The 25,723-nt window shown below is 38.4% G+C and overlaps 1 protein-coding gene across 3 annotated transcripts in view; it reads left to right on the top strand.

The window, feature by feature from the left end:
- TTC27 (tetratricopeptide repeat domain 27) overlaps nt 1–25,723 on the top strand; it is a 180,551-nt gene that overhangs the window by 18,671 nt on the left and 136,157 nt on the right. For all 3 annotated transcript variants that reach the window (XM_070379762.1, XM_070379761.1, XM_005893003.3), the window contains 4 exons: nt 3,176–3,316; nt 9,116–9,218; nt 23,104–23,268; nt 25,417–25,550. In XM_070379762.1, the coding sequence (XP_070235863.1) occupies nt 3,176–3,316; nt 9,116–9,218; nt 23,104–23,268; nt 25,417–25,550 (543 nt within the window). The remainder of the gene's footprint in view (nt 1–3,175; nt 3,317–9,115; nt 9,219–23,103; nt 23,269–25,416; nt 25,551–25,723) is intronic.

The following is a 25,723-nucleotide window of genomic DNA, read 5'->3' as shown; positions in this document are numbered from 1 at the left end:
ATAAACTATTCATTTTTACTGTTGCATAGTATTCCAATTGTATGAATGGACCACAATTTATATATCGATTCTACTTTTGATGGCCACATGGGGTGTTTCCGTTTTTGGTAGTATATTATGTACCATGCTGTTGGGAACACATCTTCTGGGAATCATTTGTAAGAGTTCCCAAGCACAGCAAAACTTAAAAAAGGATAATGTTTGGTGCAATGAGCTAAATGAAGGAGGCTGTTTTTACTGCCTGCCCCCTTCCTAGGGCTATAGTTAGGCACCCTGAGGGCTGAGAGGACTGATGTTTTACCACACTTGTAAATGCTTCCCAGGACTGAGTTGGGAAGCTCTGCTGAGGGCAGGTATCCATGAATGGAACTGCTGTGCTCTAGGGTATATGCATGTTCAACTCTTCTTACTGTGTCAGGTTGTCTTGGAAAGAATTATTCAGTTTATACTCTTTATCAGCAATCTGAGAATTTGGAAGATGGAGTTGAAGTTTTAAAATTGGGGAGTGGCATATCAGTATTTTCCAGCTGTCATTTTCCTGTGCTTATTGATGTTTCATAGTTCCTGTGAGGACAGATATTTGTGAATATACTTCATGGTGTTGGAGTATAGTCATCAAAGCCAAGTTAATTTTCCCTGCCTCCAATGTATGGAGGCACAAGTTGGCATTTTTAGCACTGCTGTGTGACGGCTGGTCTAACCAGCCTCGGGATAGCACTGAAGCTTAGCGTCTGAGTAATTCCCTCTCACACATAAAAGTTGATCTTCTAGTAAACTGGTTTTATATCAGATGTATCTCAGGCTTCCAGATGTTGACTTTTCTTCACTGTTGTGATTAATAAGTATTTTTATATGTCTTATGCTCTCTTGACTGAGGAGTTGTTGCTAAGGGACTTATAACTTTCATTTTATCTGTTTTCATTGAAAATATAAACAGTCCTCTTTCAAATTCAGCCATTTTTCCAAACCTCTGTAAGCATGGTTAGAGCTTGGTTGGAATATCAGTGTTAGATCACAGGAGTAGATAGAGACTGCTTCACTTAAGCAGAAGATAGAAAAGCATTCAATTTTTTGATAATAGTGATGCAAAATAACTTTGGCAAAAGAAATTTGTTTGTTTATTCATGCATTCACTCCTTTACTTATTTATTATTTGCCGTGTTAATGACATTTTCCGAGAACTTAAAGAGGAGAAGGTTTAGTAACCAACCTCTGACTTTGAGTATCAGAGGAAATGAGATCCAAGTAGTGTATCACGGAGTATCTCTTTGTGTAATTTTCTGTTTGTTGCCCTGTTAAGTCACCTGTTTGTTATCTTTAAGGATTTCATTAGAAGATAGTGATCTAAATTTGTGCTACAACAGGTAGAAGTCTTTTTTGTCTCAGTGTGATTAGAAAAGGATTCTTTTTCTTAAAGTCATGTCTTGTACTTCACCAGTTTGGTTGGGATGCTAGGAAATAAAGATTGTTAAGTCCACCTAAAAGGCAGGATGATTCGGTGAGGCTTCAGGTCCAGCTTGGGCATGTGAGGCAGGGTCTTCTCTCCAGTCCTTAAGCGGTAGCCTTGCTGGTGTAATTGGTACCTCCACTTGGAGGTCTTGCGGGGAACCTCAGACTCATCGTGTCCACCCTGGATTCGTGGTGAGGTTCTTCTCCAGACCAGGTCCTCTTCTGTGTCTGTGTCTTGGTTGCTTACACCCCCATCCTGCAGTTGTCCCAGTCGGAAGGCTGGCAGTGATCCCGGCCCTGTCCTGGAGGACTGCCTTGTGCTTGGCCCAGGTCTGAGGGGAAGGTAGCATGAGATGGTAGGAGGAATACTGGCTTGGGAGTTGGAAAGCCTGGGCTATAATCTCTGTTCAGACCCTAACTTTGGTGTGATTTTGGACTGAACTTAACTTTTTTTGTTTTGTTTTCTTCTGAGATTGAGGCAGTTGTAATACTTCAGAATAGTTCCTTGATTATTGAACTTGAAAAAAAAAATTCATTCTACCCTCAGTGTAGGTTAACAGTAAGCTTTATTGGTGGTTTGCTGGTGGTCATTCACATTGTCTTTATTCCTCAAGTACACTTTTCAGTGATGATGAAGGGGCTGTTCCTTCTGTACCTTTATTTAATGTTTTTATAAAGCAGGGATTCCCTGGTGGCTTAGAGGTTAAAGTGTCTGCCCACAATGTGGGAGACCTGGGTTCTATCCCTGGGTCGGGAAGATTCCCTGGAGAAGGAAATGGCAACCCAGTCCAGTATTCTTGCCTGGAGAATCCCATGGGCGGAGGAGCCTGGCGGGCTACAGTCCACGGGGTTGCGAAGAGTCAGACATGACTGAGCGACTTCACTTTCACATAAAGCATTGAGCCTGGCACTGGCATCACTTGGATTATTTAATCCTTACAAGAAACATGTGAGGTGTAGGTTCTGTTATTTGATTTTATAATTGAGGAAGCTGAGGCTCAGTTAAAAGAAATCTGCCTATGCCCACAAACTAATAAACAGTAAAAGGACTCCATCCTGTGTCGGTGACTTAGAGCCTGTTTTCCTGATGTTGAGCATTCCTGCTGTTGATTTTGTGGCAACTGTCAAAATTATTCAGCCCACATTTTAAAAACATGAGTGTCTGGTCCAGTGTAGAAAATCTGTTCAGTTGAGAAATGGGTTTTTCAGAGACCTTCCTGTTGGGCAGGCTCTGTTCACGTCGGTCCGTGATTGTATGCCTACTCAGCATCTGATATGCAAGACTTTGTTGTTCTTTGGCCTGAGAGTAATTAAGGGGCAGCTGTGGTTTGTAACGACATTAGCTGACTGGTGAAGCGTATATGAAATGTAGGTGTTTAATATGAATACTTTCACATAGAGATGGCTTTACTGAGAAAACACTTTGTTGTAAGTAAATCTGTAAGATAATGGTGCCTCTTCAATAGTAGCATTTTCTTGATTGTTCTGTTCCTCTAAAATATAAGCAGATGGGTGGTCATTGGTCAGGGCAGGCTGGAGTTGTAGATCTCTAAAGGCATTTATAATATTAGGACTTGGTCCAGTGCCAGTTGCTGTGTAATAGATAAATGATTGTGTTTCAGAACTGAGTAACTGGGAATTATGTATCCTTTTAAGACATACAAAGGTTAACTTTTTTCTAAATTATTTGAACTTATATATATATATATTTTTTTTTTTTTTTCAGATCAAAGCGCTGGATGCGTTTCTTCTGAGTCTGCTCGTTCTAGATGGTGAATCAATCTACAGCCTGACCACAAAGCCTATCCTGCTGTTATTAGCAAGAATTATCTTAGTGAATATAAGACATAAACTGACAGCTATTCAGGTAAAGAAAGAAAAGGAGCCAGGAGATTCAGACCCAGGTGTGGCTTTTGTGCTGATTAGCATCAGACTTTGGGTGTGATGCTGACAATGTCTTGGTATATTTATTTTCTAAGTCTTCCTTAGGTATTTAATTTAATCTCCCCTAATGAGATTAGTATAAAATGAAACATTGTCTTTTTAATAGAATTGTATATATGTGTTATATATATGTATGCATGTGTATAAGTGTTCATTCTCTGAATCTTAAAAGTGGGTTTAGAAACATACATCACAGTCTTTTATGAATTTCATGTAAGGATAATGAGCAGTAGCCAGAAGCATGCATAACACATATAGATCAGATCAGATCAGATCAGTCGCTCAGTCCTGTCCGACTCTTTGCGACCCCATGAATCGCAGCATGCCAGGCCTCCCTGTCCATCACCAACTCCTGGAGTTCACTCAGACTCATGTCCATCGAGTCAGTGATGCCATCCAGCCATCTCATCCTCTGTCGTCCCCTTCTCCTCCTGCCCCCAATCCCTCCCAGCATCACAGTCTTTTCCAATGAGTCAACTCTTTGCACGAGGTGGCCAAAGTACTGGAATTTCAGCTTTAGCATCATTTCTTCTGAAGAAATCCCAGGACTGATCTCCTTTAGAATGGACTGGTTGGATCTCCTTGCAGTCCAAGGGGCTCTCTAGAGTCTTCTCCAACACCACAGTTCAAAAGCATCAATTCTTCGGCACTCAGCCTTCTTCACAGTCCAACTCTCACATCCATACATGACCACAGGAAAAACCATAGCCTTGACTAGACGAACCTTTGTTGGCAAAGTAATGTCTCTGCTTTTGAATATGCTCTCTAGGTTGGTCATAACTTTCCTTCCAAGGAGTAAGCGTCTTTTAATTTCATGGCTGCAGTCACCATCTGTAGTGATTTTGGAGCCCAGAAAAATAAAGTCTGACACTGTTTCCACTGTTTCCCCATCTATTTCCCATGAAGTGGTGGGACTGGATGCCATGATCTTCGTTTTCTGAATGTTGAGCTTTAAGCCAACTTTTTCACTCTCCGCTTTAACTTTCATCAAGAGGCTTTTGAGTTCCTCTTCACTTTCTGCCATAAGGGTGGTGTCATCTTGCATATCTGAGGTTATTGATATTTCTCCCGGCAATCTTGATTCCAGTTTGTGTTTCTTCCAGTCCAGCGTTTCTCATGACGTACTCTGCATAGAAGTTAAATAAACAGGGTGACAATATACAGCCTTGACATATTTCCTATTTGGAACCAGTCTGTTGTTCCATGTCCAGTTCTAACCGTTGCTTCCTGACCTGCATACAAATTTCTCAAGAGGCAGGTCAGCTGATCTGGTATTCCCATCTCTTTCAGAATTTTCCACAGTTGATTGTGATCCACACAGTCAAAGGCTTTGGCGTAGTCAATACAGCAGCAATAGATGTTTTTCTGGAACTCTCTTGCTTTTTCCATGATCCAGTGGATGTTGGCAATTTGATCTCTGGTTCCTCTGCCTTTTCTAAAACCAGCTTGAGCATCAGGAAGTTCACAGTTCACATATTGCTGAAGCCTGGCTTGGAGAATTTTGAGCATTACTTTACTAGTGTGTGAGATGAGTGCAATTGTGCGGTAGTTTGAGCATTCTTTGGCATTGCCTTTCTTTGGGATTGGAATGAAAACTGACCTTTTCCAGTCCTGTGGCCACTGCTGAATTTTCCAAATTTGCTGGCATATTGGGTGCAGCATTTTCACAGCATCATCTTTTAGAATTTGGAATAGCTCAACTAGAATTCCATCACCTCCACTAGCTTTGTTCGTAGTGATGCTTTCTAAGGCCCACTTGACTTCACGTTCCAGGATGTCTGGCTCTAGGTCAGTGATCACACCATCATGAATATCTGGGTCGTGAAGATCTTTTTTGTTCAGTTCTTCTGTGTATTCTTGCCACCTCTTCTTAATATCTTCTGCTTCTGTTAGGTCCATACCATTTCTGTCCTTTATCGAGCCCGTCTTTGCATGAAATGTTCCTTTGGTATCTCTGATTTTCTTAGAGATCCCTAATCTTTCCCATTCTGTTGTTTTCCTCTATTTCTTCGCATTGATCGCTGAGGAAGGCTTTCTTATCTCTTCTTGCTATTCTTTGGAACTCTGCATTCAGATGCTTATATCTTTCCTTTTCTCCTTTGCCTTCGCTTCTCTTCTTTTCACAGCTATTTGTAAGGCCTCCCCAGACAGCCATTTTGCTTTTTTGCATTTCTTTTCCACGGGGATGGTCTTGATCCCTGTCTCCTGTACAATGTCACAAACCTCCGTCCATAGTTCATCAGGCACTCTGTCTATCAGATCTAGGCCCTTAAATCTATTTCTCACTTCCACTGTATAATCATAAGGGATTTGATTTAGGTCATACCTGAATGGTCTAGTGGTTTTCCCTACTTTCTTCAATTTAAGTCTGAATAGCACTTACAGTAGATCTTAATTACTATTACTTTTCTTGGCTCATGTCCTGCATTGATTGATATTTGGGTTGGGTTTAGTAGAGCATTTGTTCAGTATCCATTGTATGGTTTCTCTAGGGTACATAGGAATTAGTGAGAAAAGCTAATATGCAGTAGGAGGTGATAAAAACCACAAGAGAGCATTGAAGAAAGCCCTTGAGGTGTGCTGGTTCTCTTGCAGCTTCTCAGCTGTGTGCAGCTGACTCTTCAGTCTGCCTTGCATTGTGAAAGCAGCTGCAGATACTATGTGAATGGGTGTGACTGTATACCAATAAAGCTTTATTTACGGACATTGACATTTACATCTCATATACTTTCACATGTCACAAATTTTCTCTTCTTTCAAAATTGTAAGGACTAGTCTTGATTTGGGGCTAAAGGAACACAGTTGGCGGACTGTTTCTGCCCCACAGGATGGAAGCTTCCTGATTCCTATCCTGCTTGTTGCAACTTAGGCATGTAGACCTTGTATTGCCAGAAATAGTAAATCTAAATTTTATGTGAGATCTCCCAGTTTCCAAGTGTTGGCCGAAAAAGTTTAAGAAATAATATTTCTATGGATAAAATGGGGACTTGGTCTGTACTGTATAAGGGCTTGTTTTCCTGAGCATTTAAGTTGAGGCAAAGAAGAGGTAAAAAGGTAATCATGCCTCTTTCAGCAACTCTCATGAGAACCATAAGGTTTGGAATCAGTTGTACCAGAAGGGTTTTTACTTGATGGATTTCAGTGTATACTAGCAGATATAAGGCCTTATCTTTGATCTTTTAAGTGATGTTAGTTTGAATAAAAAAATGTTTTTCCAAGTTGATTTGAGTTAAATGATCTTATAGACTGAGTAGTACTTGAGCCTAAAGAAAGTATCATCCAGACATGAGGTTGCTAAATGGTATCATTTTCTTTCTGGTGAGACTAATGGTCATTAATGAGTTAGTGATACAGTTTTCTTGATGGAAAACTTTCATCAGCATGCATATTAAGCAGGAATGTATCAGGTTGATTTTTTATTAAAAATAAAAATGATTTTATTTTTGTGAAACAATAAAAGAAGATGATTTTCCCCACCCCCTAGTCTGTAAAGTATATAGACCATTATTAGTAATTTGTTAACGTTGAGTAAAAGGAATTTTGGCTTTGGAATCAGACCGGAGACCTTAGGCCAGTGAATTACTCTGAATATCAGTTTCCTCATTTATAAAGTGGACTTGAGTTGGCAAGCAGTTACTGGGTTTCTTTTGAGTACACTCATGCACCTTGCCTTCTAGAAGGTTATTCACTAGTATGACTTGTCAATCAGAACAAGTAATAAGTGCACTAGTCAGAAGATAGGATCTGGGAACTGTCTAAAGCAAGACTTCAAGTTTCCTTTTTCATCAACGCCTCAGATTTTCTATTAAGTGATTCTTAACAGATAGAAAAAGGTACTTTTATTTTCTAGTAAAAAAAATAGATCATGCTTTCTTTCTTTGCTTCACACTCCCCCTTCTCCCATGTGAAGATTTTCGATTAAAGAGTTAGTTTATAGATCTGATTTTTAAGAGCTGAGCATCATAAGTTGTATTTTTTTTATTAATCATTTATTTATTGACAAACAACCCTTGGTGGTTTAGTCACTAAGTTGTGTCTGACTCTTGTGACCCCATGGACTGTAGCCTGCCAGGCTCCTCTGTCCATGGGATTCTCCAGGCAAGAATACTGGAGTGGTTTGCCATTTCCTTCTCCATATATGTTTTTTTAACAGGGCAGTCTGTTTGACTGGATCTATCTTAATTTCCATGTCTAGAAAAGGAAAGAATATGTTGCCAGACCTGACTCACTTACTGCTGACAGCAGATAAGGACAGATAATTGGAATATAGACTGACTTCATTAGCTTAGTGATAGCAAAAGAATGAAAATGAGGCAACAACTCAGGGAATTACATTAAAAATGATGTGAAACTTCTTTCTATTAGATAATTCTACCTTTCGTTTCCTTACATGGCCTGAGGAAATAGCATTAGTGATTAGAAAAGATTTTTTTTTTTCATTTGTGATTTTATCATTGTTGCAACAGTTGTGTGTAGCAGTTTAGAAGGGAAACAGGCAGTTTTACCCCTTGATCAAATTAAGAAATTAAATTCAAGTAACAGAAAATGCTTTTAGTAATTAAGCATGATTTCCAGTTAGTAGTTATTGCTATAAAAGAAAAAATTTTTCACACCTTTGGGCAATATAATTCAAAGTAACATAGTTATAACTAATTTGGATGATTCAATGCATGATCATACTTGGTAATTTAATGAGCCTATCAAAAATAGTTAATATTTCTTATTTGCACACACACACATATGTATAGAGGAAGAGCCTAGAGGAATATAAACCTTTGTCATGGATTTTTCTGGGGAAGGAGGATGGTGCTAAGGCAGCAGAAGAGAGACTTTTCATCTTCACTGTGTGTGCTTCTGTATCGGCTTGTTGTTTAATCAGGATGTGTTGAAAAGTAAGACTGAGCACCAGAGAACTGAGAAAAGGCTACTGTGCTGTCAGCCTGTGCATTAGTCAAGACAGTGTATAAAATGCGGTCTCCACCCTCCAAACTATAAGGACAGGTACTTACACACTTGAAAAACACGAGCTCTCCAGTCTGGTGCTAACCTCTAGGCACAGTGTGGAAGTGAGAGACCAGTGTGTGCCCTAGTCTCTTCGAAGAGGTTTCGTGGAAGAGAGAGTGGCAGAGGTCTTCCCAGTTTGGGGAATAATCTGAACCCAGGCTATTTCTTACCTCGTAGCGTGCACAGCATGCATTGCTTCAAGGAGGATACAGGGATGAGTGAAGCATGGTTCCTCATCTTGCTGGCTAGCTGGCTGACAACACTGAAAACTAGGATGACATACACAAGTATGCTGGGGTGCGTTTGCAAAGGGAGGTGGAAAACACGTGCTGGAAGCTGAGACAAGGGAAGAATCACCCCACAGGAGGTTCTAGTGGGGGGCCTCCCAGGACGGTGGGTGTTGGATCATAGTGCTGGTAGAGCGCTGTAGCAGAGTCGGGCGATGGCAGTAGGCATTTTAAAGGAGGAAATGGGAAGTTGAAAATGATGTCGGGAAGCCCAGCTGGCTTTGAATGCACGGAGGAGAGATGTTGTTCTTGTGGAAGACAGGGCACTGGATTTGCTGTTATTACTGAAGATGTAGCCGTGAGTGGGTAAGCTTCCTGAAGAGTGAATTTAATCTCACAAATGTAAAAAAATTCTAAAAGTTGATTTAATGTAAAATTTTTTTCCAAAGGGTCCTTTTATTTCAGCTTACGTTGGTATTTCCTTTTTCTAGAGCTTGCCATGGTGGACGTTGAGATGTGTGAATATTCACCAGCAGCTGCTTGAGGAGCGCTCACCTCAGCTTTTTGCTCTTGCTGAAGACTGCATCGATCAAGGTATGCTGCAGATTTTGTCTGCATTGAGCATGTAACTCTGTTCTGTTTTCTTGGCTGAGACTTTCCTTTTTCATTTATTGCTTGACAGCATATGGTAACTTTTTGTCTGAGGTTGCTTCTCCACTCTTTCTGAATTTGGACTATCACAAATTATTAGGATGTCAGATTATAGGATTTCTTTTTTGTCTTTGAATTTAAAAAAAATCAATCAGTGTTATTTATATTATTAACACAGACTTAAACAAGTGATTTATTCTGTATAGTTCACTTTGATTTTATTACAAATTGCCTAAAGGTATTTAAATATTTTCTTGGTTACTTAATGTAAGAAACCTTGTTAGAAACAAATGTAAACTCCCTTTATTAAGAAAATAATCCTTAACTGATTTGAACTGGAGTAAATTGTGCCGAACTACATGCAGAGCAGGAAATTATTTATCCTATATCCTTCTGAGTACATGAAGAAATAATTCATTTTTTTAATTAATAATATTTGGTAGAAAATAAGTTTAATGAGGCTGACAGTGGGTAGAGAGACATTTTTGTAGTTTTTTCATTATTTTCATTGTAATATATAATGTACATATGGAAATGTACCTAGAACAGAAATGTAAAATTTACCAAATACTTGTAAACCACATGCCCCTGTAAATGCCTTTGTTGCAAGTAAGCCTTAAGCTTTTCCGGGAGGCAGTATTTGTTTATGGCTGTGCTGGGTTTTCCTTGCTGCTTGGACTTGCGGTTGCGGTGAGCTGGGGCTGCTCTAGTTGTACACGGGCTTCTCTTTGCGGTGAGTTCTCTTGTTGTGGAGCCCGGGCTCTAGGGCCCAGAGGCTCCACTCGTGTGGCTTGCGGGCTCTAGAGCAGAGTCTCAGTAGTTGTGGCACAGGGCTTATTTCTTCCTCGGCATGTGGAATCTTCCCAAATCAGGGATCGAATCTGCGTCTCCTGCACTGGTAAGTGGATTCTTTGCTGAGCCACCAGGAAAGTCCTCGGGAAGCATTTTGAAAATAGGAGGAAATCTTGGACTTAGTCTATATTTGTTTGGGATTTTAGGTTATGTAAGACTGTGGAACAACCCAGGGCAATTAGATCTGACTTGTATATGTAAAGAAAATGTATTCTGAGCTTGAACTTGGTATATAGGAAACAATATTTGTTCTGGTATGAGATTTAAACCTAACGTGGTAGCAGATTGTTTTATTAAATGTAAGGAGTTTACTTTTCTATACAGTGATATTTCACTAAGTGTACAGTGATGCAATGAAGTAACAGAACTGCGAAACAGTATTTCTTTTTCCTGTAGAAGTCTTTGGTTTAATGCATTTGGATTACAAGAGATTTTTATGAGCAAATATAGGCTATAGAATCATCTGTATTTTCAAGACTGTAAGCAACTCTAGATTGTGAGTTCCTTGCGGGCTGATTTTTTCTTGTTTCTGCTTAGCAGAATGCCTGGAAAATAATAAATATTTAGTGCATATTTGTTGAATAGTGATAGCTAGCATTTATTGAGCCTTTACTTTTAAAATTTTATTTATGTATTTTGGGCCGCACTGAGTCTTTGTTACCTTGAAAGCGGGGGTTGCTCTCGAGCTGCGTTGTGCAGGCTTCTCATTGCAGTGGCTTCTGTTGTGGTGCCTGGGCTTAGTTGTCCCGAGGCATGTGGAACCCTCCAGAACCAGGGATCTAACCTGTATCCCCTGCATTGGACCACTAGGGAAGTCCTGTTGAGCCTTTTCTACATTCACTTTTCAGAGGAGACATTGTAGAACTCCATTCGTCCTCCATCTCCATAGCAGTTTTTATCTGAGTTAACTTCTGTTCTTCAAAAAGTGAAATGTTATAGAAGTTATGAGAAAATTAATCCTACCCAGATACCAGATGGGGTCTTGAATCTTCTCATAATAGTGTTGCCTAGGCGTGGAGTTCTCTTTCAAATGAAATATGAAGTTGGACTTGGAGAAAATTAAGACCTGATGCTCAATTTACTGGCATCATTGTCCTCTTTCTATTTTTAGTAAAATGAAAACTGTGTAGACTAAGTCTTCTCCCCATTCATGTCATTTCATATTTTTAAAATGAGATACATTCCATAAACAAAGTGCGAGGGAGAAAGAGAAGTGGGATAAACTTCTAGTTCACGAAATCAGATAAAGTTTTGAAAGCCAGGGATGAGTTGAACATTACTGATTCTAATGGGGAAAAAAGTTGATTTTTCCAGAGGATATTGAAAGCGTTTGAAAGAAGATGGCATCAGTATTTAGCCACTATTTAATTTTGTAAAAAAGTAATTACGTTATACTTTGTAGCATATTAAACAATTTCATATGCTTCGTTATACTTTTATGGAGTGTTGGTAAATGAACAAAACACAAGGTGTTGCTGGGAGTTTTCTTTCTTTCTCTTAATGTAAAGGAAATCAAGTTTGATGCAGTTGCCAGAGGGAAAGCCACATCTCTTCCCTTTATCCATATTATGTAAATCTACATTTATGTCTCTACCTTAACCACATCTCAGTGACTGATGTTCTTAATGATGACCTTTAATTATTAAAAGAACAAAAATACCTTCTTAATGTACCATATTAAAAGGTAAGAACCATATGATGTGTTGTAGAGAGAATTCTAAGAGGTAAAATACAGCTCTCTAAACAGAAAGGGTTAACTAAGATACCTGGAAAATATGACTCTAAGTGACTCATTCCCCAAGTGGTCTGTTCTTTTCTGCAGTAGATTTAAGCATATCATTTGCTTTGCCTTACAACTAAGAATTGTTTATGTTGCTGTTCTAGGCTAATCAATGACATTTTTCTTTTTATCTAGTCATAAATTGGTCCATTTTGGCTATGTCTAAGTAAGTCTGCACATGGCTTAAACTGCAGCATTTTCATAAACAATTGTATTTTAAAAAATGTTCTGGGATTTAACCCAAAAATTGACCAAGCATTCAGTTATATTGAAGTATTGTTCAGTATCCAGAGAAGAATATTATATTTGAAATGTTGCCCTTGAACAATCATCAAAAAGTTGGCAAGATTTTTTTTTTCAGTCTGTGACATATAAACAAGTGTGATCTTTATATTTTTGTCCAGGAATGTTACATCAGTATATAGAGCCCATCAGAGTGTCAGCATAACTTTGCTGGAACTGATCACATCTATGAAAGGAGTGAGTTAGAATCTTGAAAAGTCTGCTCCTCAGCACACTCTGAGGTCCTCTTTTGGATCTCATACTAAGGAAACCATGATTCTCTGAAGAACTGCTTAAGGGCACACAATCATTTATTGAAGCATCTGGTACTGAAAACCTGTTCCATATAGCACATGAGATGTAATATTGAGGTTTAGGTGTTTGAAGATGAGCTTATGAGGAAGTCACTGTTCAAAGAAAACAAGCTAAAATACTTTGTCTGAGACTCCACTGTAACATCTCCAGGCAGCTCTGTGACTCTAGGCTTATATTGTCTCCACATCCAAAAAGTTGTTCAAGAGATTAGTTTCTTGGTGACTGACATATGCATAAATTAAAAAAATTTTTTTGATACTTTGGAATAAGTGAGTAAATGAAGTCACTCAGTCATGTCCGACTCTTTGCACTGTAGCCCACCAGGCTCCTCCGTCCATGGGATTCTCCAGGCAAGAATACTGGAGTGGGTTGCCATTTCCTTCTCCAGGGGATCTTCCCAACCCAGGGATCGAACCCAGGTCTCCTGCATTGCAGGCAGATGCTTTAACCTCTGAGCCACCAGGAAAGGTCCCAATACTTTGGAATGAATGTCATTAAATATACTAATAATCTAATCACAAGTATCTGATTATCCATATGAATCCATAGGGATTTCATTTTTAAAATAGCATTAAAATAATCTGATGAGAAGAGATTTTGGTTTTAGCATGCATTTTAAATATAGTGGTTTGACATTTTGACCCAGAAGGTTATGATTATTTGTTATCATGGAGCACCTAAAGATTTATTAAAATGATGACTATATATCTGTTGGGTCAACATGCTTTATTTGTTTATTTACTTCATCTTTTTTTTAAACTTGAGTTATCCAAATCTCAAAACTTTGTGTTCTGTGTTCATGGTTGACTCACTGTTTTTCATCATTCTGTGGTATCTCGCCAGTTCTTAAATCTTATTGGTTCTTGCCTAAGAGTTCCATGTCCATCCTTCTTTTCCATTCCTACAACTCTTATCCTACTCAGTGTCTGAAATCTGTAGTTTGGAAAGACCCATTAGAGATTATCTTGTCCAGATAACTCATTTTCCAAAGAATTGAAACTCAAAGAGATTGTCCATGAACCAGAACTATGCCCTGGAGTTTCTGACTCCAGATCCTGCTTACTCTTCTCTTCATTACTTTTCTCTAAACTGGTCAGTAGGGCAGAGTTCCAATATCTGATAATTATAATGCAGTCCATACTCCATACCAAGTACTGTTCTAGGCCTTTAAATATGTTAACTAGCTTATTCCTTGCAACAAGTCGATAGAACTGAAGACTTGACATAGGAAGGTGTAGTGGTGGGTTTGTGTGCCACCCTTTTTTAGCAGTGTTTCCGGAGTATAGTTAACCTACAGTAAGACTCATATTTAAAGTGTAGAATTGGTGGTATTTTATATATGTATACACTTGTGAAAGTATCAGAATCAAGATAATTAACAGAACCTAGAGTTTTAAGATCTGACTTTCAGTTTCTCTTCTGTCACTCACACCCTGTGTGACTTCAGGGAGCTTGTCTTACTTCCAAACCAAGAGTTTCTTTCTGCATAAAGACGGTCTGTGAGTCTTTTCCAGGTGTAAAATGATGTGTTTCTTTGTAGGCTGGCTTCTTAATGCTGGGATCTGTTGAAAGATTGTGACCAAAAAAAGTTATGCCCTCTTTCTTTGGGCTTTCTTGTTGGGATTCATAATTTTACAGAGTGCTTCCTTTTAGTAAATTAAAAAAACCCGCTCTTCTGTGGCCCGTAACTGCTGTCTAGAGCTGTGCTGCCCGGTGTAGTAGCCACTAGCCACTAATGTGGCTAATTAAAAGAAGTAAAGAATTCAATGTCTCAGTTTCACTAGCCCCATTTCAAGGGCTCTGAAGCCACCTTGATGGTAAATGGTTACCATTTTGGACAGTGCAGCTGTATTTAATATTATCACAGAAATTTTTGTTGGATAGCACTGATGTTGAGCAACAGAATTTCAGGGTAGGTCTGTCCTTCTTCTGTATGGTCAGTCTTGCAGTTCCTGAAGGTTTTATCACTGTCACTTCGAGTCTCAGGGTTGCACCTGACTGGTAGACGCTTTCTTGGCCTTCCTTCCTTCTCCGTGTACCGCAATACTGGACTGTTGTTATTCTCATTTGTCTGTGCTGTTTGCCTGTTATTTGGCTGCACCAGGTCTTAGTTGCCGCATGCAGGATCTAGTTCCCTGACCAGGGATTGAACCGCAGGCCCCTGCACGAGGAACGTGGAAGTCTCAGCCGCTGGACACCAGGGAAGTCCCTGGATGATTATTTTTACATACTGATTTCATCAGGTCATTTTTTTAAATTAGGAAAATCTTTAATTATTCTCAGTTTTATTTTTGACTTTGTATTTCATGTGTAATTTGATACTTAATTAAAAAATTTTTTTTAATTTCTTGCTATGATCTGGTCACTGGTAGTTGCTGGGGATATCATTGAACTCAGTGGGATGGAGGCTAAAATACAAGAAGAAAAAAGGGCACAAAAAAGAAGGGAATGACAGCTATTTAAAAAAAACGAAGCCTTGCTATTTGTGACGATATGGATGGCCCTCTAGGGCATCATGCTAAGTGAAATAAATCAGAGAAAGGCAAAAATTGTGTGATCTCACTTACATAGGGAATCTAAAAAACAAACGACAATGAAAACCAACTCATAGATACAGAAAACAAATAGGTGGTTTCCAGAGGAAAGGAAGGTGGGAGGGGCAATATAGATAAAGGGGATTCAGAGGGGCAGACCTCCAGTTCTAAAATAAGTAAGCCATGGAGACTTAATGCAGCATAAGGAGTGTGGTCAACAATATTGTAATAATTTTGTATGCGGACAGATAGTTATTAGGCTAGCGTGGTGATCATTCATAATGTATGCAAATGTTATACAAATGTCAAATCACTAAGCAGTGCACTTGAAGCTGACATACTGTACATCAACTATATTTCAGTTAGAAAAAAAGAGGAAGGGATGAAAGAAAGGATATGATTAGTCTAAACTTGAGACCAGAGAAGGCTTTGCAAAGTGGCTAATACTTGAACTGATTCTTGAAGAATGAGAAACAATTCATTAGGTAGTTGGAAAGGGCATGTAACATGTACAGAGAGAGGCACAGAGACTCGGGACATCTTTGTGTATTTGGGATTTCCAGTAGTTTGGAATGGCTGGACTGTGTTAGGAGTTGTGTGTCAGGTGATGTTGCAATAGGTTGATAGGAGCTAGGTGGATGGGAAATTGGAGTTCTTTGTTGGCGACAGCCATCAGAGAGTTTCTAAATATTTGCCCACTCTTAGGATATTTATTGAGCCCCAGCTATGACAAGTGCTAGGCTTAAACAGCAGTGAACAAGACACATGTGGACCCTTCTTTTGTGACCCTTACAGTCTAGAGGTGGAGTTACAGCCAAATTCTACCCGTCTTTCAATGCCTAGCCCTTCTGACAAGGTTTGTTCAACTATCTCAGCCTTATGGATTTTCCCCCTATGGTATTTATGGCCAGTACCACCCAGTTTCAAATCAGATTTACTGTATATTGAATAATGATTATGTGTCTTTTCTTCCTAGTGCTTCTTCCATCTTCTTTTTGGGGGAGCACAGGGCTTAACTTTGCTGTAGGATCTAGCCCAGTTCTAGGCATGTAAAATAATTCAGTAGATACTGATTAGAATTGTAGGATGGAGAAGGGAGAGTTGGAAAGGGCTGAGAGGCAGGAGGAGGATGGAAAAACCAGAGGAGGGTAACAGTTGGAGATAAGCTTGGGAAGTATGGAGGTCAGGGAGAAGAGGATTTTAAAAATTTTTGAGGAAATGAGTCGGAGTAGGCTGGCACTTCCCTAGGGTTGTGTGCCTCCCTGGTCTTCATGGCTTATGATGGACACCCTCCGTCCAGCTATCAAGGATCCTACGAAGTTTCCATTCGGTTGGCATTTTTACTTAGGTGACTCTGCATTTGGCTCTGAAGGTGCCATCTGTCTATTCATTGTAAATACTTACCTAGTGATTTTATAATTCAGTCATTCTTTTTTTTTCCCCCTAGAATTCTTTTGTAAAGAAGAACTCGTCAACCAGGGTTATGTGAGAACCCTAAAATGTAGTCTGTGTAGGAAAGGCAAGATATGTTCTTAATTTTTTCTTTAATTGCTAATATTTTGGACTTAAGTTTTTTTTTTTGAAACGTAAATCTAGAAAAGTTGCTAGTACAAAGAACTTTTTTTTTCTCTGAAACCGTTTAAAATAAGTTGTTGAATTGATGTCCCATCACTTCTGCACATTTTAGGGTGTTTTTCCTACGAAGGCATTTGCCTGTACAGTCACAATACAACCACCAATATTAGGAAATTAACATTGATTAAATACTAACACCTAATTACTGCTGTTCAGGATTAGCCAGTTGTGCCCAAAGCATCCTTTACAGCACCGTGATCCAGTCCAGAACCTAGTGTTGCATTTAGTTGTCCTATCTCTTTAGTGTCTTCCAACATAGCTCTACCACCACAGTTGTTTTGTGTTATTCTCACTGCGTCCTGCCAGGTGGCACACGATTTCAGTTGGTCTCATTACTGGTGATACTAACTTTGGTTACTTGATTAAGGTGGTATCTGTCAGTCTTCTTCATTAGAGTTACCCATTTTCTCTGTACATTTTTTGTTTCTGAAACAGCTTTATTGAGATATAATTGACATACAAACACCTGACATACTTAAAGTGTCAATTTGTAAAGTTTGGACATGTATTTACACCCATGAAACCATCATCAAAGTTGAGATAATGAACATATACTTTGTTCCCCCAAACTTCCTTGTGCTTGTCGGGAATCCCATCCTCTTACACCCTTCCTGATCTCTCCTTCAGCCTCTCAGGCCACCACTGATCTGCTTTCTGTTACTACATATTAGTCTGCATTTCCTTGAATTTTATAAAAGAGATTTCATATAGCTTCACACTTTTTGTGTGTGTGTGTGTTTAGCTGGGCTTCTTTGACTCAGCAGAATTATTTTGATTCATCCATAATGTCACCTGTAGCAATAGTTCATTCTTTTTAATTGCTAAGTAGTATACCATGATCACTGGCACCCCACTCCAGTACTCTTGCCTGGAAAATCCCATGGACAGAGGAGCCTGGTAGGCTGCAGTCCATGGGGTTGCGAAGAGTCGGACACGACTAAGCGACTTGACTTTCACTTTTCACTTTCATGCATTGGAGAAGGTAATGGCAACCCACTCCAGTGTTCTTGCCTGGAGAATCCCAGGGACAGAGGAGCCTAGTGGGCTGCCGTCTATGGGGTCACACAGAGTCGGACATGACTGAAGTGACTTAGCAGCAGCAGTACCATGATATGGAAATACCATAATTTGTTTGTCCTTTCATCTGTTGATGGAAATTTGATTGTTTCCAGTTTTTGGTTATCACTCTTTATAATTAATTGTTGTATGGTGATGTACTTAGATACCATATAAGTCTCCTATTCCTTAGTAAACTTTGAATTTATGCATTTATATATTGACATTAGTGTCCACTCACAGATTCCAAATTCATTCAATGGATTACAATTTGGCCTTCATAGTGTCCCACATTTGGCCAGTTGAGGCTTGTTCAAATTGGCTTCTGTGCCCTTTCAATATATCTTTGAGTGCTTCTTTATTTTCTGACATAAGAAGATGCTTTAGCCTTCCTTATTTTGTATTACTTTGCTCTGGCCCTGGAATCAGTAATTTCTCCAAGGAGCTCTGGTTCCTTTTAAAGTCTTTCAACAGCCATAGCTGGAAAGTATGTGTATGTGTATATGTAAGTACACATGTACATCTGTGTCTATTTCTGTATTTATCTATGTATTAAAAACCACGAATTGCATCATCTCCAATTCCAGTCCAATATCACAGAATTTATTTTAGTCTTCTCTCTTCCAGATTTCTAACTCCTTTCTTTGACAGTGAAAAACCAGGCTCCCATTAACCTCAGTGTAAGTGTGTGTACAGTCTTCCTGTGCACAGTCCGTCTCTATGTTCAGGCTGCTCCCTTGGCCCTGACCTTGGGGAACCCACAGCTTAATCCTTGACCTGGCTCTTTTGAATGTTGGTTGAGTCACTGGCCCTTTTGAGCACACCGTTGAGACCCCAGTCCCCACAAACACTACTCTAGCCTCTGACTGATCCCGAGCAGACTCTCTGGGTGAGCCGTGGACCTTGCAAACATGCTGGCTGAGCCTTTGGTCAAGTCACCAGGCCTGGTTTTGGGAACACATAACGCATGTTTCAGACTTAGGCAAGCACCCAGCTGAGGCCCTTTTTTAAGACCGTTCTTAGAAAACACATTGGTTGAATCCCTGTCAAGTCCCTAACCCTGACCAAAGAGCTCCAATTAAAATTTAACTGTACAAAGTGTTTATATTGATATTTGTATCTTTTTCCTAAACTGAAAATCTTGTTAATAACAATGTTAATGTAATTATTTGCTTTACATATAAAATATTTCAATGGGAAAAGAATAGTCTTTTTAGCAAATGTGCTGGGACAGCTGGGTAACCATATGCAAAAGAATGAAATTGGACCCTTACCTTACACTATATAGAAAAGTTAAATAAAAATGGATTAGAGTCCTAGTGTAAGAGCTAAAACTCTAAGACTCTTAGGAGAAAATATAGGGGTAAATCTTTGTGACATCAGATTTGGCAGTAGATTCTTAGAACCAAAAGCATGAGCAACAACAAAAAAAGAATAGGAAAGTTGGACTTCATAGCAAGATTATGAACCTGTAACAAGGTCTATTCAGAAAATTTTAAAAACTTTTGTGTTTCAAAAGACACTATCAAGAAAGTGAAAAGATAGGCCATAGAGTGGGAGAAAATATTTGCAAATCATATATCTGATAAGGAACTTGTATCTAGAATATATAAAAAACTCTGACAACTCAGTAGTATAAAAGACAAATAACCCAATAAAAAAATGTGCAAAGGATATAAATAGATACTTATCTAGAGAAGACATTCTAATGACCAATAAGTACATGAGAAAACATTTGATATCAGTCATCAGGATGATGAGAATCAAAACTACAATAAGATATCAGTTTACACCCACATGGATAGCTGTAATTTAAAAAAAGTGAGATAATCATATTGTTGAGGATGTGGAAAAGTTGGGACACTGCTGGTGGAAATGTAACATGGTATAACCATCTTGGAATAGAGTTTGGCAGTTTCTTAAACAGTTAAGTATAGAATCATCATATGATCCAGCAGTTCCTAGGTGTATATACCCAAGAGAAATGAAAACATAGGTCCACCCAAAATTTTGCATATGAATGTTTATAACAGCATTATTCATAATAGCTAAAAGATGGACATTGTCCATCAACTGATATATGGGTAAACAGAATACTTTATATTCATACAGTGGTTTCTATTATACTATTTTTTAGCCATAAACAGAAATGAAGTGTGATACATACTTCAGCACAGTGAACCTCGAAAACATCATACTAAATTATAGAAACCAGATATGAAAGACCACATGATAAATAATTTCCTTTATATGAAATGTCCAGGATAGGTAAAGTTAGGATCAGAAAGTATATTAGAGGTGTTGAGGGCTATGGGAGGGATGAGGGGAAGAGAGTGATAGCTAAGGGTTCAGAATTTCTTTTTGAGGTGATAAAAATGTTTTAGAGTTGACTATGGTGATGGTTGCACATTTCTTGGAATATACGAAAAGACATTGAATCGCACACTTCAGATAGATGGACTGGATATGTATGAATCATCTCAGTAAAGCTGTTGAAAAATCTCACCTTACATGCACAGCATAGTGACTATAACGAATAATTCTGTATTGTATATTTGAGAATTGCTGAGAGAGTGGATCTTAAAAGTTCTCACCACCAGAAAAAAAACTGTAACTATGTGGTGATGGATGTTAACTAGGCTTACTGTGGTGATCATTCTGTAGTATATTCATATATTGGATCATTATGTTGTACACCTGAAACTAATGGCACGTTATATGTCAATTATATTTCAAAGAAAAGGTAAAAAAGATTTAACCCAGGGATTTCTTAAAATGTTCAAAACCAAAATGAAGTCAAGTGTACAACTTTACTAAAAAAAACGTTAAAGGCATACTGTTGTCTTGAATAGGATGATCACTATTATCAAGATGCCAATTGTGAAATTACAATTAGTGCCTTTACAAACTTTTGAAGAGAGAACTTGCCAATTGATTCTGGAAGAAAAAGTGTGTAAGAATAGTCAAGACAGTTTTTAAAGAGAAAGATAATGATGGAGGCTTTCAGGTATAAAAGTTAGTTAAAAACTAGGGTAATTTCAACAGTATGATACTAGCAAAGAAATAATGTGATTAAAAAAATTTAACCTTGCATTGTGTCAATATCTGTGATTTCATATGTGTGTCCTTCTTTTTTTAAACTGAAAATCTTGTGCCAAACAATATAAATGTAGTGACTTGCTTTGTTGCATGTATAAAAAGCTTGAGAGCAGCGCCAGCATGCCAACTAACAGTAAGACCACTGAATAAGGCTCAGGATGTCTTTGCAGCTCTCTGTCCCTTCAGTGTATTACACTAAGGACATATACTGTGCTCTAAGTCCTTTGCAGTTACTCTTTATCTTTCACCAACTTGTTATATAGAGTTTTAGTTTTCCATTTGTTTTCAGTTTTTAGGGATTGCTTTTTTCTTTCTGATTTATTTTTTGATATGTAAAATAATTACACGATTCCAGAGTCAAAACTCTGTAACAAGGTCTGTTCAGAGAAGTTTCTGTCTGTCTCTGTTTTCCTTCTACCCTATTCTCCCTGCACCTCCACCTGCCTCTTCTTAAAAAAAGAGTTTATTTGGCTGTACTGGGTCTTCGTTGCTGCTCTGGCTTTTTCTTGTTCATTGCTGGCAAGCGAGACTGCGCTCTAGTTTTGGTGTGCAGGCTTCTCCCTGGGGTGGCTTCTCTGGCTGTGGAGCACAGGCTCTGGGGCACGTGGGCTCAGAAGTTGCAGCTCCTGGGCGTCAAAGCACAGGCTCAGTAGTTGTGGAGCACAGGCTTAGTTGCTCCACAGCATGAGGGATCGTCCTGGATCAGGTATTGAACCTGCATCTCCTGCATTGACAGGTGGATTCTTTACCATTGAGCCGCCAGGAGAGCCCAGATCAGGTTTTCTTGAGTTTGGTTTGCGTGGAGGAAGTCTACTGAAGGATTTTCACAGTGAGAAGTTCGTGTTTGGATGCCTGTCTGCCCTTTAAAGTAAGACATGTACATCTTGATTTAGCTTCTTTGAGTTAAGAATCTCTTTAAAGGACAGGCAGTATATAAAAAACAGGTTTTTTCAGACTCATTTTCACTTCATGATAAGTTAAAGGGTGTCTGTCTCATAGCTATAGGTTTCTGTCAGATCCTTTGGTGAGAAAATGTACAGATTACTTTTTGCAACATCACCTCTACATCTTGGTCGTTCCTCTGCCAACTCCCTCTTCCCCTTTTCCCAACAAGTTTGGATTCAGATTTTGCTTTGCCACTTCTCAGCCGAGGTGACTAGTCAGTAAGCTGACTAAGCTCAGTTTTCTCATGGGTTAAATGAGGTCGATGTCAGCCCTAAACACATCATTGTTTGAATTGGCACAACACGGAAAATACCTAGGGCTGAGCAGAGTAGGTGTCAGTTGATGTCACTTTCTTTTCAGCTTGAATAGTGGAAAAAGGATTCTCAGTTTGGGGACACTGTAAGTGTATCTTCTGTCATCCATATCCTTCTGTTCATATGAATTGCTTTGTGAAATGCTGATCCTGTTACTGGAGACATTGTGAGGGGCAGTTTGTCAGGGACATTGTAGAGGGATGGACGAGGTGACCTGTTGGACACCCCCTTGGTGTATGCCAGTAGCCCTTTTATTATATATATATATTTTATTTTGAAAGTCATCTTCTTAGAGATACTATGTTATTAGGCTATTATACTCCCATCTTTTCGTCTGAGGTGTTCAGAAAAATACAATATGACTGCTAAGCCAATACTTACTCATTTTCTACTTGATACTCATATTGTCTCAGATATATCCAGATACACATCTGTTTCTCCTTTTAAGGGAGAAATTCTACATTCTTTATGTGGAAAACTGTATATTGATCTCCTCTTCATTACATTTCCGTGCTGTTTAACTCTGCAGATTGACTTGGTATGTTGTATCATCACCTTGTTTTGCTGTATTTTGGGCGGCATGATTAAGACAAACACTGTAAATAAGAAAGAGCAGGGTCATGAATGAAATCTCTTAGGACTGTGTGGAGTAAAGGAGATTATGTAATGTCCTTAGCTTCTAGGTTGGAACATATAAGTGCTCAGACAGTGCTTGCTATGAACTATTACAGTACATGTTCCTCACTTTCCAGACTTGAAATTCTTTAAGAGTAGGAACTATGTAATATATGTATTTTATAAATTATGGCCTAAATGTTTTACTTACTAATATATTTTTATTCTCATACTTTAAAAATATATATATTTTATAGAAGTATAGTTGACTTAAAATGTTTCAAGTACACAGCAAGGTGATTTCATTATTCAAATATACATGTCATTTTTGAAATTATTTTCTGTCATAGGTTATTACAAGATATTGACTACTTTTCAATGTCTCATCTTTTGTCTTACAGTGATAAAGCTAGAGGATCTGTTTGTGGATGATTCAGGTCAATGTTTGGCTGTTCAATTCCATCTGGAATGTGCATATATATTTTTATATTATTATGAATATAAAAAAGCAAAAGATCAGTTCAGAATTGCTAAAGACATCTGCAGATTACAAATTGGTTTGACAGGTAAGATTTTTAACCTTTTGTGGATAATTGATGTATGATAAAACTAGTATATACATTGATGGTTTGGCTGTATTTTATGGTGGTATTTGATTATCTGTGTCCTCTTGGTTGCTTTGCAAAAATATGTTTTTAAGATTTTATTTAAAGAGTTAATAGGTTTAGAACAAAATTGAAACTATATCTTCTTTATTCTTGCAAATGCTCACTTATTTTCTAATCTGGTTAGACATTTCGGTAATGTATGATAGCTAGACAGTACACAAATGAACTTCGCCCATTTAGTTGTGACTGTGGGCTTCCCAAGACCCCTCCAGATTCTCAAGTTCAGTTCGGCTTCTTACATTGCCCTTTGCTGCAGACACCCACCTGTAGCTTCTGTCTTGCCTTTCTTGTATTCCTTAAGAACAGAGATTTTTTGACTGTTGTGTTTAGATGCTTCTTCACTGTCTTAGAATGCTGCCTGGCATATGGTATGCGCTCAATAAACATTTGTTGGATGAACCAATAAATTACAGAATTTTTCCTAAAATCTGTGTTTCTTCTGAGTCCCAAACAAGAAACATTATTTTCTTTTAATGTATCTCCTTGTCCCTAGCCTAAAAATATTGACATTCTCTATTGAAAACATTCATGAAAGTTAAACATCAGCAGTTGGTCACACCATTTACACCCGTTGAACCTGGGCTATGTGAGTGTTGAAACAACAATCCGTGAATGTTGAAATGATTGAACCTGTTTGTCCTCTCTAGGTTGGGTCTAGATGATCTTTGAGACCCATTTTTAGTCCCTAAACTCTATCCTCATTGAGGTAGTCCTGTCAGTAAAATCCTTAAGATATATTATGAAGTAAATATAACTTAGTGGCCTAGTCTGGAATATTAGCCGCCTTTTATTACATTGTTTGTATGGGGAAAATTATTAAATATCTAACTTATAGCTTTGGGAACAATGGCCGTGTGTAAGTTGGAGTCTTATATTTGAGATATAATTATATGTAATATGGATTCCTGGTGACTCAGACGATAGAGAATCTGCCTGTGGTGCAGGAGACCCCGGTTTGATTCCTGGGTTGGAAAGATCTCTGGAATGGATCTAGAGAATGGCTACCCACTCCAGTATTCTTGCCTAGAGAATTCCATGGACAGAGGAGCCTGGCGGGCTACAGTCTCTGGGGTCATAAAGAGTCAGACACAACTGAGCAACTAACACTTGCAATATAAGTTGTGAAGTTAGTTTTAGAAATTATGTTTTGATCCTAATAGACTTTTGGGGGGGATTATTTATAAAACTAGTATCATGGTACTCAGCATAGTCAGCTTTGTTGATGTAGTTACTAGTTAGTTCTTCATATTTTTTTTCCAAGTTAAGATTGAAAAGCTTAAAAATACAAATGTGCTCACAAATATAAAATGAGAATCAGATTATAATTTTTTTCCATTCAGTTCTCGCCTTACTATAAAAAAGTAAGCTATGCTAGACCATCCCAATAGCTATTTTTAGTATAACATGTTTCAATGGTTGTTGTATAACATAGAGCCAGACTCATCACAGGATGAAGTCCAGACTTCTTAGACTGGTCTTTGTAATCAAGAGTCTTTGTAATCTGACTCTCACCAGAGAATAGATGTTAGAGCTTATGCTTCTCTTAAAGCTGTTCTGCAGCTAGCTATTTCAGATACAAAGTAAAAACAATATTTGGCCTTACATGGAGCCAGATAATGTAATAGAAAGACTGGAATTTAGACTGCAGACCCTGGCTTTAAGCTCTGGCTCTGATACTAAAAACCATGTAATCTTGAGCAAGCAAGACTACACTTCAGAACTTAACACTTTTTCATCTGTTGTATGGGGAGGAGAGTATTTCTTCTCCCTGTGACGTTGAATGCATTCTTTTTTGAGGAGGGAGGTAGTTTAATGCAAAGGTAAGTGTGGGGAATTTCTAGTGGCAGAAATTTGAGTTCTGGGCCTATAGCTTCCTAGCTTTATAATTTTATAAGTCACTTTAAAGTCATCATGGGGCTTCAGGTTTCTCTTATTTGAAATGGGGAAAATACCTCATAAGCTCTAAAGCACTCTGAAAGTACTACTGTTTATGATTGTATGGTATTCTGATTGGCAAGTTACTAAGTATAATATATGTATTTTCAGGTGCTTTAGGAAAAAGGACACGATTCCAGGAAAATTATGTTGCACAACTTATTCTAGATGTAAGAAGGGAAGGAACTGTCTTTTCAAATTGTGAATTCACTCCAGCACCCACTCCTCAGGAATATTTAACCAAGGTGAGTAGGATCATAAGCTGTTTAAATTAGCATCCAAGTCTAATAGTTTCCACAGGGAAGTTTCGTAGAAACACCAGATGGAGTGGGAAGAGGCTTTTTTGGACCCTGCTTAGAGCTTTTACAAGGTGGCTGGATGTTAAAAAGAATCTAAAACAGAACCCATTTTAAAGCTG

This window comes from Bos mutus, chromosome 11, assembly GCF_027580195.1.
Source record: "Bos mutus isolate GX-2022 chromosome 11, NWIPB_WYAK_1.1, whole genome shotgun sequence".
NCBI classification, from domain to species: domain Eukaryota; kingdom Metazoa; phylum Chordata; class Mammalia; order Artiodactyla; family Bovidae; genus Bos; species Bos mutus.
Note: the sequence above shows the minus strand (reverse complement) of the source record. Positions and strands in the feature narration are given on the sequence as shown.